This window comes from Hemibagrus wyckioides, linkage group LG05 (genome assembly GCF_019097595.1).
Source record: "Hemibagrus wyckioides isolate EC202008001 linkage group LG05, SWU_Hwy_1.0, whole genome shotgun sequence".
Lineage (NCBI taxonomy): Eukaryota > Metazoa > Chordata > Actinopteri > Siluriformes > Bagridae > Hemibagrus > Hemibagrus wyckioides.
In genome coordinates this window covers 3,676,759-3,691,758 of record NC_080714.1, presented here as the reverse complement: position 1 = coordinate 3,691,758, position 15,000 = coordinate 3,676,759, and the positions used below count along the sequence as shown (strand labels likewise).

The window sequence follows — 15,000 nt, the reverse complement described above, 5'->3', positions numbered from 1 at the left end:
TCTCCACTACTCTAGAGTCCAGTGGCGGCGTGCTTTACACCACTGCATCCGACGCTTTGCATTGCACTTGGTGATGTATGGCTTGGATGCAGCTGCTCGGCCATGGAAACCCATTCCATGAAGCTCTCTGCGCACTGTTCTTGAGCTAATCTGAAGGCCACATGAAGTTTGGAGGTCTGTAGCGATTGACTCTGCAGAAAGTTGGTGACCTCTTCGCACTATGCGCCTCAGCATCCGCTGACCCCGCTCCGTCAGTTTACGTGGCCTACCACTTCGTGGCTGAGTTGCTGTCGTTCCCAAACACTTCCATGTTCTTATAATACAGCTGACAGTTGACTGTGGAATATTTAGGAGCGAGGAAATTTCACGACTGGATTTGTTGCACAGGTGGCATCCTATCACAGTTCCACGCTGGAATTCACTGAGCTCCTGAGAGCGACCCATTTTTTCACAAATGTTTGTAAAAACAGTCTGCATGCCTAGGTGCTTGATTTTATACACCTGTGGCCATGGAAGTGATTGGAACACCTGATTCTGATTATTTGGATGGGTGAGCGAATACTTTTGGCAATATAGTGTATCTATCTATCTATCTATCTATCTATCTATCTATCTATCTATCTATCTATCTATCTATCTATCTATCCTTTTCCCGTCTATCTATCTATCTATCTATCTATCTATCTATCTATCTATCTATCTATCCTTTTCCTGTCTATCTATCTATCTATCTATCTATCTATCTATCTATCTATCTATCTATCCATCCTTTTCCTGTCTATCTATCTATCTATCTATCTATCTATCTATCTATCTATCTATCTATCTATCTATCTATCTATCTATCTATCTATCTATCTATCCTTTTCCTGTCTATCTATCTATCTATCTATCTATCTATCTATCTATCTATCTATCTATCTATCCATCCATCCTTTTCCTATCTATCTATCTATCTATCTATCTATCTATCTATCTATCTATCTATCTATCTATCTGTCTGTCTGTCTGTCTGTCTGTCTGTCTGTCTGTCTATCTATCTATTTTTGATATCTTTCTACTCTTCAACAGTTTTATCTTTCCCATTCAGTTTCAGTCACATGTCCAGGTCTCTGCTTGATGTGATATTTTAAGGGAACAGTAATGTACAAGGTTTTGTACGTTACTTTTGTACATTTTGTACAAGTGGAGGTTTTTGTACACAGGTATGAGATCCGACTAATCCAACACGGGATTTGAGATTAATCCTGAGCTCCTTAGGATCTGAGCCTGAATTTCTTAACTATTAGCACTTTAAACATCACATATTATGTGTGTGTTTGGTTGGTGTGTGTGTGTTTGGTTGGTGTGTGTGCGTGGGGGGTGGGTGGGGTTTGGCTCATTGGGCATTTTCATTAGATTTTATCTAGGTTGTTAATATTGTCAGTATTGGGTCATTTCATCCCACTGCCCCTGTGTCCACCTTTATCCACCTGTTCCTTTCTCCCGCGGCGTGTTTTCACCCTGCGTCTTTATATCGCAGCACACAAACAGACAAGTATATAAAAAGCTCTCTGTATGCATCGCTGCTGCAAACAGATCATTTATTTATACACCAGTTTATTACAAATGCACTGTGCGGAACTGGAAAGGGGGTGGAGTTTCGCCCCGTGGGCCAGATGTCGAGAGACTAAAGAGCAATAACACACCTCAGGATGTTTCGAATTTTCCGAATTATTTTTTTGTGGTGCATTGTGGGATTTACAGAACGCAAATCTCCCTAAATAGTGCACTTTCTAGCGACACACACGTACGAGATTTATGAGGTCAAACGTGGTCATCTGTAGGGGTGCCAATACTTTTCCTCACACCTGAACAAACACAGCTGATGCAGATGATCCAAATATAGAAGCCCCGTCACCCACTGCTTGTGTTCAAATGTTCGCATCCAAATATATTCAAAGTCATTACTGTGTGTGTGTGTGTGTGTGTGATGGTTGCATGCAGCGCTCATTATGAGCTTCAGGCGTGTGCCATCTGTTATGTGTGTTCTACAATCAGTCAGCACGGCGTCATTACTCACGCAGGAGCTCGATGGATTCCGTACACAAAATTAAACACCGGCTTCCATCGCTCCGAAATTAAATTATCTCCGCTCTATATCAGGTTAAATTAAAAACAAGAGCAGGCCGCTGATTATTAACCGCATTAACCGCACAGCATCTATCACGCAAATACGACTCAACTGATGAGTTTCTATAATTAGATCCGTTTCTTATGTCTCACTCAGCGCCTCCTCCTCTTCCTCGTGCATCGGTGTCCTCCGGTTCGTTTTACAAGCCCGGTTTTATGACTGCTACATAAAGGTAAAAACGTGACCTAAACCGCCATCACACTAAACCGAAATGATATTCACTCAGATCCTCGTTTTAAAGAATTAAAGAATTCATTTCTGACATAAAAGTCCACCAATTTTTATAGATCTTATTATATGACTTTCACTTACTACAATCACTGATCCACTCTGATCAATGACTCTGCAAGTCCCATTTACACACACACACAAACACACACACACACACACACACACACACACACACACACATATGCAATTTTATATTTTAAATATTTTTGTTTGCATCATATAGCTGCACTGAATTCTGGAAAGTCCAACAGTTCTGTGCTTTAGTCCACTAATGATCTATCTATCTAACGATTCTGGTCAGCACTGAAACAATTTGATTCACTGCTGATATGATTCAATTCAGGACTGATATGATTCAATTCAGCTCTGATATGATTTGATTCAATGTTGATATGATTCAATTCAGCATTGGGATGACTTGATTCAGCACTGGGATGATTTGATTCAGCACTGATATGATTTGATTCAGCAGTGATCTGATCTGATTCAGCACTGATATGATCTGATTCAGCACTGATATGATCTGATTCAGCACTGATATGACTTGATTCACCACTGATATGATTTGATTCAGCAGTGATCTGATTTGATTCAGCACTGATATGATTTGATTCAGCACTGACATGATTTGATTCAGCACTGACATGATTTGATTCAGCACTGATATGATTTGATTCAGCACTGATATGACTTGATTCAGCACTGATATGATTTGATTCAGCACTGATATGATTCGATTCAGCACTGATATGATTCGATTCAGCACTGATATGATTTGACTCAGCACTGATATGATTTGATTCAGCACTGATATGATCTGATTCAGCACTGATATGATCTGATTCAGCACTGATATGATCTGATTCAGCACTGATATGAGTCGATTCAGCACTGATATGATCTGATTCAGCACTGATATGACTTGATTCACCACTGATATGATTCGATTCAGCACTGATATGATTCAATTCAGCACTGATATGATTTGATTCAGCACTGATATGAGTCCATTCAGCACTGATATGATCTGATTCAGCACTGATATGATCTGATTCAGCACTGATATGATTTGATTCAGCACTGATATGAGTCGATTCAGCACTGATATGATCTGATTCAGCACTGGTATGATCTGATTCAGCACTGATATGATTCGATTCAGCACTGATATGATTCAATTCACTGATCAACTCTGAACTCTCTCTCTCTCTCTCTGTCTAAGTGCACCTGCATCATATAGCTGCATTGCATTCTGGGACACACATTCCAATGACTCAATGTACTTCTGTCCACTACTGATCTGATATGATTCAGTTCACCATCAATATGATTCATTGAAACAAACTGCAACGTTTCATTACAGCACAGCATTTGGTTAGTATGTGTCTTCTGCAGACCACTAATATTTACTAGTCACTAGGACTAGTTAGTTAAATATTATGGCTCATGATGTATTTAATAATGTGTGTGTGTTTGTGTGTGTGTGTGTGTGTGTGTACAGTACAGGCTCACCCTGCTCTTTAGGGCCGGTGCTGGCGATGATCCAGCGGAGCAGGCAGCACCTCATCAGGGCCTTCCGTGTGAACCGAGGCCTCTGCCATTTCCCACTGTCCTTCTGCCTCGCAGAGCCCGAACCCACACCGTTAGCATCACCCAGCAGTCCACCGTCCACTATCTTCCCATCCTCCTGCAGGACAGACAGAAAGAGAGAGAGAGAGAGAGAGAGAAAGAAAAACAGAGAGAGAGTGTGAGAGAGAGTTAAAGAGAGAAAGAAAGTTAAAGACAGAAAGAAAGAAAGTTAGAGAGAGTGAGAGAGATCGACAGATATAAGGAGACAGAAATAGAGAGAGATAGAGAGAGAGAGAAAGAGTGAGCAAGAGAGGGGGGGCATGTACACAGAAATAACATTAGAGAGAGAGAGAGAGATCGACAGATATAGGGAGACAGAAACAGAGAGAGAGAGAGAGAGAAACAAACATTTTTGAAAAGACATAGAGAGAGAGAAGAAAACAAAGAAAAACAAACAAAAAGACAGAAACAAAACTTTTTCCCAGCAGTATGTGTATGTATAATTAGCTCATGTGCATGGAAAGAGATCATCATCATCATCATCATCATCATCATCACCGGCGCCTCGGAGGGCGACATGATCCTGTGACACGATGCAATGTGTCAGGTCACTGACAATCACTCAGCGTGATAATTACACATTACATAACACCCCTTTCAGACGACATCCACACCGGCTCTTCATCCTGATTAGTGTTTATCTGCCACTGACGTGCTCTCACTCCTCTCGCTGTTCTCACTCCTCTCGCTGCTCTCACTCCTCTCACTGCTCTCACTCCTCTCACTCCTCTCGCTGCTCTCACTCCTCTCGCTGCTCTCACTCCTCTCACTCCTCTCACTCCTCTCACTGCTCTCACTCCTCTCGCTGTTCTCGCTGCTCTCACTCCTCTCACTCCTCTCACTGCTCTCACTCCTCTCACTGCTCTCACTCCTCTCGCTGTTCTCACTGCTCTCACTCCTCTCACTGCTCTCACTCCTCTCACTGCTCTCACTCCTCTCGCTGTTCTCACTGCTCTCACTCCTCTCAATGCTCTCACTCATCTCACTCCTCTCGCTCATCTCACTGCTCTCACTCATCTCACTGCTCTCACTCATCTCACTCTTCTTGCTGCTCTCACTCCTCCCGCTCATCACACGCCTCTTGCTGCTCTCGCTCCTCTCACTGCTCTTGCTCCTCTCGCTCATCTCACTGCTCTCGCTCCTCTCACTGCTCTCGCTCATCTTACTCCTCTCACTGCTCTCGCTCATCTCACTCCTCTCGCTCATCTCACTCCTCCCGCTCCTCTCGCTCATCTCACTCCTCTCGCTGCTCTCACTCCTCTCGCTCATCTCACTCCTCTCGCTCATCTCACTCCTCTCAATGCTCTCGCTCATCTCACTCCTCTCACTGCTCTCGCTCCTCTCACTGCTCTCGCTCATCTCACTCCTCTCACTGCTCCCGCTCCTCTCGCTCATCTCACTCCTCTCGCTGCTCTCACTCCTCTCGCTGCTCTCGCTCATCTCACTCCTCTCACTGCTCTCGCTCATCTCACTCCTCTCAATGCTCTCGCTCATCTCACTCCTCTCACTCATCTCAATGCTCTTGCTGCTCTCGTGCCTCTCACTGCTCTCGCTCCTCTCAATGCTCTCACTCATCTCACTCCTCTCGCTCATCTCACTGCTCTCACTCATCTCACTGCTCTCGCTCATCTCACTCCTCTTGCTGCTCTCACTGCTCTCGCTCCTCTCACTCATCTCGTTCCTCTCGCTGCTCTCGCTCCTCTCACTGCTCTCACTCATCACACTCCTCTCACTGCTCTCGCTCATCTCACTGCTCTCACTCATCACACTCCTCTCACTGCTCTCGCTCATCTCACTGCTCTCACTCATCTCACTGCTCTCACTCATCTCACTGCTCTCACTGCTTTCGCTCATCTCACTCCTCTCGCTGCTCTCCTCTCAGAGAGGCATGTATACACTCAGCCTAAAGAAATCCCCAATCGCATGTAAATTAAATGCAATCTCAACCCTGTTCACGTGTGCATATGTGCCATGAGCTGTATTTAGGGCCACTGTTACCATGACAACAAGAGTGTAAATAAATGAGCGCTTAGATCCATTTGTATGAGAAAAATTATTTTAAAGGAAAGTTGGAAGAAAACCATTTTTTTTTTCCTTAAAGAACTTTTACTGTAGGTCAGTTGGTCCCTAATTGGTCAGTTTTTCTTCACTGTGGTACTCAATTGGACCCCATTTTGGTTGGTTGGTCACAAATTTGTTTGTTTGGTCTCCATGTTGGTCACCATGTTGGCTGGTTGGTTGCCATGTCAGTTAAATTGCTTGCATTTTTGGTCAGTTGATTGGTCACCATGTTGGTCAGTTGGTTGCTATGTTGGTTGGTTGGTCACCATGTTGGTTGATTGGTCACCATTTTAGTTGGGTGGTCTCCATGTTGGTAAACTGGTCACCTTTTTAGTTGATTGGTTGACATGGTCAGGTGGTTGCCATGATGGTTGGTTTGTTGTCATGTTTGTTGGTCACCATTTTACTTAGGTGGTTGCCATGTTGGTAAATTGCCTTTATGCCGAAATTGCCTAAATTGGTAAATTGCCCAAATCACCTTTATAGTTGGTTGGTCGACATGTTGGTCAGTTGGTGGCCATGATGGTTGGTTTGTTGTCATATTGGTCTGTTGGTCACCATTTTAGTTGGGTGGTCACCCTGGTGGTTGGTTTGTCACCATGTTGGTAAATTGGTTACCTTTTGGTTGGTTGGATGCCATGTTGGTCAGTTGGTCACCATTTTAGTTGGATGGTCACCATGTTGGTTGGTTGGTTGCAACGTTGGTCACCATGTTGGTTGGTTTGTGGTTATGTTGGTCAATTGGTCACCATTTTGGTTAGGTGGTTGCCATGTTGGTAAATTGGTCGCATTTTTAGTTGGTTGGTCGACATGTTGGTCAGTTGGTCACCATGATGGTTGGTTTGTTGTCATGTTGGTCGACTGGTCATCATTTTGGTTAGGTGGTTGCCATGTTGGTCGTTATGTTGGTCAGTTGGTCATCAGATTGTGCAAAATGGATGTACAAAATGCTAAAAGTAACTAAGTTTACAAGTTCACATAACAAGTTCCTCTATATTTAAGTCATTATTAACCCTGTAATCTGTCAGGACACACCAGTGTCTGGACAAACATTCTGCACTCTCATAACAATCATTTCCAATTAGCTTTACTGTAATAAATAATTCATAGTAATAACTGAAGCCAGGAGTTTAAACGGTTAACCAGATTATCCACCTCATTTAAACAGAAAGATATTCATAAGGAGTTTTTTTGTACCCAAATTGAGCTATTCATGATCTTATTAGCAGATTATTATGCATGCAAATGTAACAACTGTATATTTTAAGGCTCATTTGGTGTCAGCAGCAAAGTGTGTGAAATGAGCTGGGAGCGCGTCTGTAGGAAGAATAAGGAAGAAGTGGATTTTGAGGATGAGTCAGGGATTGACCGTGAGCACAGAGCTGAATCACTGCAAAAGATGAGCACTACACTACGGGTCAGTGTGAGAGTTAAGCCTCTGATGGACAGAAGATCAAACAACTCTACAAAGAACAAATAGTTCACATTCTCACACGGCAGTAAAGGTACTTCTCTCTAATGTCACTAAGATCTGCTGGGTTTACCACAGCATGCTGAAATTCTGGGTTCTGACTGGTGTACAGCACGCTGGAATTCTGGGTTCTGATTGCTCATACAGCATGGTGGAATTCTGGATTCTGATTGATGCCACAGTACTGTGGAATTCTGAGTTCTGTTTGGTGCCGCAGTATGGTGGGATTCTGGGTTCTGAGTAGTGGCACAGTACTGTGGAATTCTGGGTTCTGTTTGGTGCCGCAGCATGGTGGAATTCTGTGTTCTGATTGGTGCCACAGTATGGTGGAATTCTGGGTTCTGAGTAGTGGCACAGTACTGTGGAATTCTGGGTTCTGTTTGGTGCTGCAGCATGGTGGAATTCTGGGTTCTGTTTGGTGCTGCAGCATGGAGGAATTCTGGGTTCTGTTTGGTGCTGCAGCATGGTGGAATTCTGGGTTCTGTTTGGTGTACAGCATGGTGGGATTCTGGGTTCTGTTTGGTCATACAGCATGGTGGAGTTCTGGGTTGTAATTGGTCATACAGCATGGTGGAGTTCTGGGTTGTAATTGGTCATACAGCATGGTGGAATTCTGGGTTGTAATTGGTCATACAGGATAGTGAAATTCTGGGTTCTGATTTTTGCCACAGCATTGTGGAATTCTAGGTTCTGATTGGTGCCACAGCACAGTGGAATTCTGGGTTCTGATTGGTTCCACAGCACAGTGGAATTCTGGGTTCTGATTGGTTCCACAGCACAGTGGAATTCTGGGTTCTGACTGGTCATACAACATGGTGGAATTCTGGGTTCTAATTGGTTCCACAGCACAATGGAATTCTGGGTTCTGATTGGTGCCACAGCATGGTGGAATTCTGGGCTCTGATTGGTCATACAGCATGGTAAAATTCTGGGTTCTGATTTGTGCCACAGCATGGTGGAATTCTGGGTTCTGATCGGTCAGAAGGTGTTAATTAATTGTCAATAACAGCAGCACTGACAGCAAGTATAGAGCAACAACCAGGTTTTCTAACCCGTGTCTGTTCTCCTCACTCTTCTATCTCTGTGCTACAGTGCCAACCTTCAGGCGCTCATTAATCATGCCAATCAAAATGGCAGCTCCAGTAAAAACCCAGTTGATGGCGTGTTTACTGGAGGAATCCACCTGTCACCTCCTTCCTCCTCGGCAAGCCGCAACTCACAGATCTCTCAGACGAGCTCTCAATTATTCAGAGTCACTCTATAAAACACATCAATACGAGAGGGAGCTGCAAACACTTTGACAAAAGAGGCTTTTTATATACGCACACAAAAGCACGAAGGAAGTCTCACAAAAGATCTCAGCAGCAGCCTGAGAGGAGCCTCGCGGAGATAAACACAGACATTGATTCGGCTCAGAGTGGAAGAACGGAGCAAACTGAGCTGGAAATGCTAACCTGAGAGAGTCCAGCCTGAATGGCAGGAGAGATGAGAAGGTGAAGAGGAAAAATGAACCCTGTGAAGCAGAATCCCACAAGGTGGTAGCTTGGTTTTTGGGCTTCCATGTGACAAATGATGAAAATTCCTGAAATTTGTGGAATTCTTGGTATGTTGGTATATTTGGTATGCATTTCGTGCTTATAACATAACAGGAAATGACCTCAAAAAAAAAAAACAAATCAAAAGATTCCTGATATCCATGAACAGTCCTGAAAAGGAAATCCACAGCTTCCAATTAAATTCCTGCTCCAAATTCCTGTTTTCAGCACCACTATTATTCACAGCATGCTATTTTACATGTACATACTTCTTAGAGAAAAATGGATTATTTTTATAATATAATAAGGAAATAATAATGTCCCTCATTTGAGCCTCCTGGTGATCTAGCAACAGCTCTCATTGCCGCAGCCTGGGTTCGATTCCCAGGCAGGGAGCTGACTCTCAGTTAACTCTCAGTGCCAATCTCAAGCCCAGGTTTAGTGGTTAAGGTGTTGATCAGAAGGTTGCCAGTTTGAATCCCATGTCCACCTAGCTGCCACTGCTGGGCCCTTAACCCTCAATTGCTCAGTTGTATAAAATGAGACAAATTGGAAGTTGCTCTGGATAAGAGTGTCTGCCAAATGCCAGAAATGTAAAATGCCAGAAATGCTTCTTGACTTGATAGAGTTTTGTTCGGAAAACTACTCGAACTGATGAAATCACAAGCACAGGATTCTTCCTTTAAACTCCTAGCATTGAGACACATATGTAATGACTCTCTGTGAGAGCTGTGCTCATGTTCCACACACGTGAATGGAAGTTGAACACGTGCTGTGATGACGCCACATGACGCGTCTCGAGCCGAATCTGCAGAAAATCGCAAGCTTCTCAGAATATCGCAAAGATTGGTCGATTTTTTTACAAAAAATATCTGTGATGGCAATCCAGGAGGGACTGGAAAACCCTGTTAGTGCAGGCACTAGAAGTCATATTTTTTGTCGCAGCTAGAGTACAAGATCCTCTTGGCTGCTTCACAAGACGAAGTTGTGCCTATTAAAGTTTGATCAAAGTTCTCACACAAGTCTTTCTTTAAGTTTCGTCTGTTTATCCCTGTAAAAAAAAGGGATGAAAATAATGTGCTTGGTTGTCTTACACGCTGCAGAAACCTCAGTAGCAGTAACCATCATCTCTAATCCCTCAATGTCCTTCCTGTTGACCTGACTGAGTTGAGCTGAGCTGTAAGACATGCGGAACAGTCCGGTCAGATCAAACACACACACACACACACACACACACTCACACACACATACGGTGTAATTCTCCCCTGCTCAGTGATTAAAGAGAATCTGAAGTCGCCAGCAGGCATGTCAGACCCCTGGGAGGGAGCGAAGCTGAGGCTGAGACACCACTGTGGAAGCGAGGGATGAGATGAAAGACAGAAGAAGCTCAGAACCCGGCTTTTGTCTTCCAGGGGGGTTCGATGGAGGAGAAAATCAGGAGTGAGGGAGGGGAGGGATGAAGTGGAGAAGTGTAAATGCTCCGTCCCGAATATGCGCTAACACCATTGGGGGTATAAATAGAAAGCGAGAGAGAGAGCATGATAGAGAGAGAGAGAGAGAGAGAGAGAAAGAGAGAGCGAGAGAGAGAAGATTGAAATAAAAGTTCAAATATATCTATGACTAGGAAAAAATTAGTTATATTGAGCTTAATTAATGTCAGAGGAGGAAAGAAGAAGAGAAAAAAGAGAGAAATTGAGTGAGAAATAGAGAGAAAAAAGAAAATGAAAAATGAACTGATAATAATATTGGTGTAGTGTGTGTAATTGTAAACAAATCGCAAACTCATAATAAGATCATAGTGAACAGTGGTTTTTAAAATGGGGGCGGGACGATAGCGAATATATTATCAGGAGGTGTGGCTAGAGAGCCTGCTGTGATATCCAATCAGATCAGTTCCACATTTCCAAACAAAATAAATTTTTTGTCATTTTTAAGATTCTTACGCCAAGATTTTTAGAAAATGTCATTTTTAAAGCCAAAAGCCGAGCAAAAACAGGAAAATACAGATATCTGAAACTATAAATGAAGTTAAAGGTCATCGACAAACAACAGAATGATATCGAATCATTTGGTGAATCGTTGAGAACAAACGATTCGAATCTGAATCAACTTGACCGAAGGAACTGAATCAAACCTGACCTGTTTTATTTAATTTGCTGAGGTCATTGACCAAAAAACAGAATGATAATGAATCATTTGGTGAGTCGTCAAGAACAAACGATTCGAATCTGAATCGACTCTACAGAAGGAACCGAACCAAACATGACGTGTTTTATTTAATTTGCTGAGGTTTGTGAGCTGATAACATTAGCCAAAGGACAGAGCTGTCGAGCTGCAAAAATGTTCTGGAGATTTGGACCAACAAACAAACAACAACAAACAAACAACAAACAAAAAACAACATCAACTGATTTGATTGAATTGACAAAATGTTTGAATGTTTATTTTTTATAAATACACAGTTGTTTATTGAGCATTTATCGACTCTGTTCTTTATGCTTGTTTTTGTGATTTCTAAGCAAGACGTTTGTTTTCCGACACTTTATATCCAAATGAAGAATTTTACGAATGTGTTTTCAACCCTAAACACCCAACATTTGTTTAGTTTTGTTTTTTGCTTCATTTAATCATGAGCAGCGTAAAACCCAAAGCAAGCCAATTTCATTCCTCAGCTGTGAAAAGCTCTTGGCTATGTAATTTATTTAACTAATAACATGATGTTCATGTATGTTAATGATCCATTTAAGTAAAATCCACAAAACCAGTTCCAACCAGTTCCATATCAAGCCAAAGCAGGAAGTCAAGATTAAGTCTTTGGCCTTGAATCTGTGATAAAGTCTCAGTAGGCAGCAACGCAACAGCAATCCTGGATAAAATTGTTCGCAAATCCAGCATCGGCATCGCAGCCTTGATCGTAACGACGTGCCATCTGCGTCATTTTAGACCACCAAAATAGCAACCGGACAAAAATAAAAGAAAAAAATTGGCTTCCATGCAGTATTCAAAACCTGGCAGTATTACAGTATATTTACAGAGCAGAGAGAATAAGAAGGTGTAAGAAAGAGAGAAGGGTGTGAGAGATAAAAATATAGAATGAAGTGGAGGAAAAGAGAAAAGAGAGAGAGAAAGGAGTGGACGCATGGATAGAAAAGGGAAGTGACGAGGGAAATGATGGCTATAGCGAGAAGTTTGGGAGGAGATCATATAAAGCGACTTGGCAAAGGGGATAAAATAATTTGCATAACTATTTCAGTGCGTTCCACAGGGTGAGGAGAAGAGAGGGAGGGAGAGAGAGAGAGAGAGAGAGAGAGAGGGAGAGGGGGAGAGAGAGAGAGAGAGAGAGAGAGGGAGAGAGAGAGAGAGAGAGAGAGAGAGAGAGAGAGAGAGAGAGAGAGAGAGAGAAAGAGAGAGAGGGGCAGAGTGAGAGAGGGAGAGAGAGAGAGGGAGAGAGAGAAAGAGAGAGAGAGAGAAAGAGAGAGAGAGAGTTATATAATGACTCCGTGTAGATGATATAAATATCTGCAAAATCAAAAGCCCTTTTTTTCAGAAAGGCCATAAACGTGGACATGGTGTGAAAATGTAAATGAGGTCGAAGCCCCGTTCATTATCTCACATCCAGCATTTCTTTTTTAATATGCAAATCTCACACGTTTCTCCTTTACTCTCAGCCAGGGTTAATGGAGCTCCATGGTTTGAGAATGTACATGGAAAAGGAAAACAATATCTTAAGGGCTTAAATAACTAAGATTTATTAATCGCTGAATCAATGAATTAATTACGAATGAATTAATAAAGCCATCTTTGAATTAATTCATGAATAAGTAAGGAATCAATCCATGAAGCAATGACTGAATCAGTGAATGAATCAAAGAATCTGAATCAATAGATCAATCAAAGAAGAATGAATCAATAGATCAATCGATCACAAACTGACTGAATCAATTAATTAACATATGAATCATTTTATGTATCATTGAATCAGTCAGTGAATCGAGGAATCAATCAATGAATTAAAGAGCGTGAGGAATGGAAAAGGATGTCTTAAAGGAGAACCAAGTGTCAGGAAAAACAATTATTAAATAATGAATCACATAAAGCATCAAATAATCAAGCAAAGGCTCAATGAATCAATCAGTGAAGCCAACCTTGATTAATTAATGAATCCATGACTCCTACAAAGAATCATACAGTGAATCAATTTACGAATCAATCAACCAATGACATAATAACTGAATCAATTAATGAATCAATAAATCAAACTGTAAAGCAAGGAATAAATTAATGAATCAATTTACAAATCAATTAAAGCAATATGAATCAGCATATCATTGTATGAATCACTGAATCAATCAGTAAATTAAGGAATCAATCAATGAATTAAAGAGTGTGCGGAAAGGAAAAATTGGAGAAAAAAAATGTAGGGTGAAACAAGTGTCAGGAAAAACAATTATTAAACAATTATTAAATAATGAATCGCTCAGTGTTTAATGAATCAATCAATTAAGGCTCCCTTGAATTAATTCATGAACCCACGACTCATACAAAGAATCAAAGAATGAATCAAATTATGAATCAATCAATCAATGACACAATAATTGAATCGAATAATGAATCAATGAATCAAACTGTAAAGCAAGAAATAAATGAATCAATCAATTACAAATCAATTAATCAATCAATAAAGCAATATGAATCAGTGTATCAATTTATGAATCACTGAATCGATAAGTGAATCAAGGAATCAATCAATGAATTAAAGAGCGTGAGGAAAGGAAAAATTTGAGAAAAAAAGTGTATGGTGAAACAAGTGTCAGGAAAAACAATTATTAAATTATTAAACAATGAATCATTCAGTGATCAATGAATCAATTTATGAATCAATCAATGACACAATAACTGAATCAATTAATGAATCAAACTGTAGAGCAAGGAATAAATGAACAAATCAATTTACAAATCAACGAATCAATCAATAAAGCAATATGAATCAGTGTATCATTTTATGAATCACTGAATCAATCAATTAATGAACCCAATGACTCAGACTAAGAATAAATCAATTTATGAATGAATCAATCAATGACATAATAAATGAATCGATGAATCAAACTGTGAAGCAAGGAATAAATGAATGAATCCATTTACGAATCAATAAAGCAATAAAAAATATATAAATAATCAGCATGTTTAAAACTGCCTGCTTGGTTCTTTTTTTTTCCAGCTTACTAGACTAAAGCTTGAAACCAAAATTATAATTTCCTTTTAGATTCCTTTCATATTTTACTATAAAAACCTGCTATTAAAAAAGCTTTTAGGACACCAAGACACTTGCAGTAGAGTGCAGCAGTACAGTGTGTTGCTGCTGCACACGCAGTAAATTTGACATCACTTACAAAAATCCACAGCTCCATCTTAACGGTTTCACCAGTTTATCCCCTTTAACTCGTTTAGAAATCGAGACTCATTACCCTGCTACCCAGTTCTCCGGCACCTTTTATGTAACAGTGTTTTATCCCTTGCTTAACATTACGGAAAAAGCCACTGATCAAAGCAACAGAGCGAACTGAAGGTCTGAAAAACATCTAATTCTCCCGACGATCCCATGCTCTTGGTCTGCTGACGGATCATGGGAGATCTGGTCAGCGTTTATATTTACAGTTTAAGTGTGGGTTGGGATTTTGTTTTCCTCTGCACAGGATTTGTCTTCGGACCGTTAAAGAGAGTAAATGTGCAAGGACGCTGAATAATAAATGAGACGTGTGTGTTGCAGCAGCACGGCGTGGAAAACCGGCTGGAGATCTGTACACTAGATTAGAGTGGGTTTGTTCCATTAAAACACCATCAAGCACACGCTGTGCTGTGCGCCATCACTCCGCTCTTAGTAAACACGGCACGGCTAA

The 15,000-nt window shown here is 41.2% G+C and overlaps 1 protein-coding gene across 5 annotated transcripts in view; it reads right to left on the bottom strand.

Moving 5' to 3' along the window:
* kcnip3a (Kv channel interacting protein 3a, calsenilin) overlaps nt 1-15,000 on the bottom strand; it is a 66,230-nt gene that overhangs the window by 41,590 nt on the left and 9,640 nt on the right. For all 5 annotated transcript variants that reach the window (XM_058390727.1, XM_058390729.1, XM_058390730.1 and 2 more), the window contains one exon: nt 3,917-4,091. In XM_058390727.1, the coding sequence (XP_058246710.1) occupies nt 3,917-4,091 (175 nt within the window). The remainder of the gene's footprint in view (nt 1-3,916; nt 4,092-15,000) is intronic.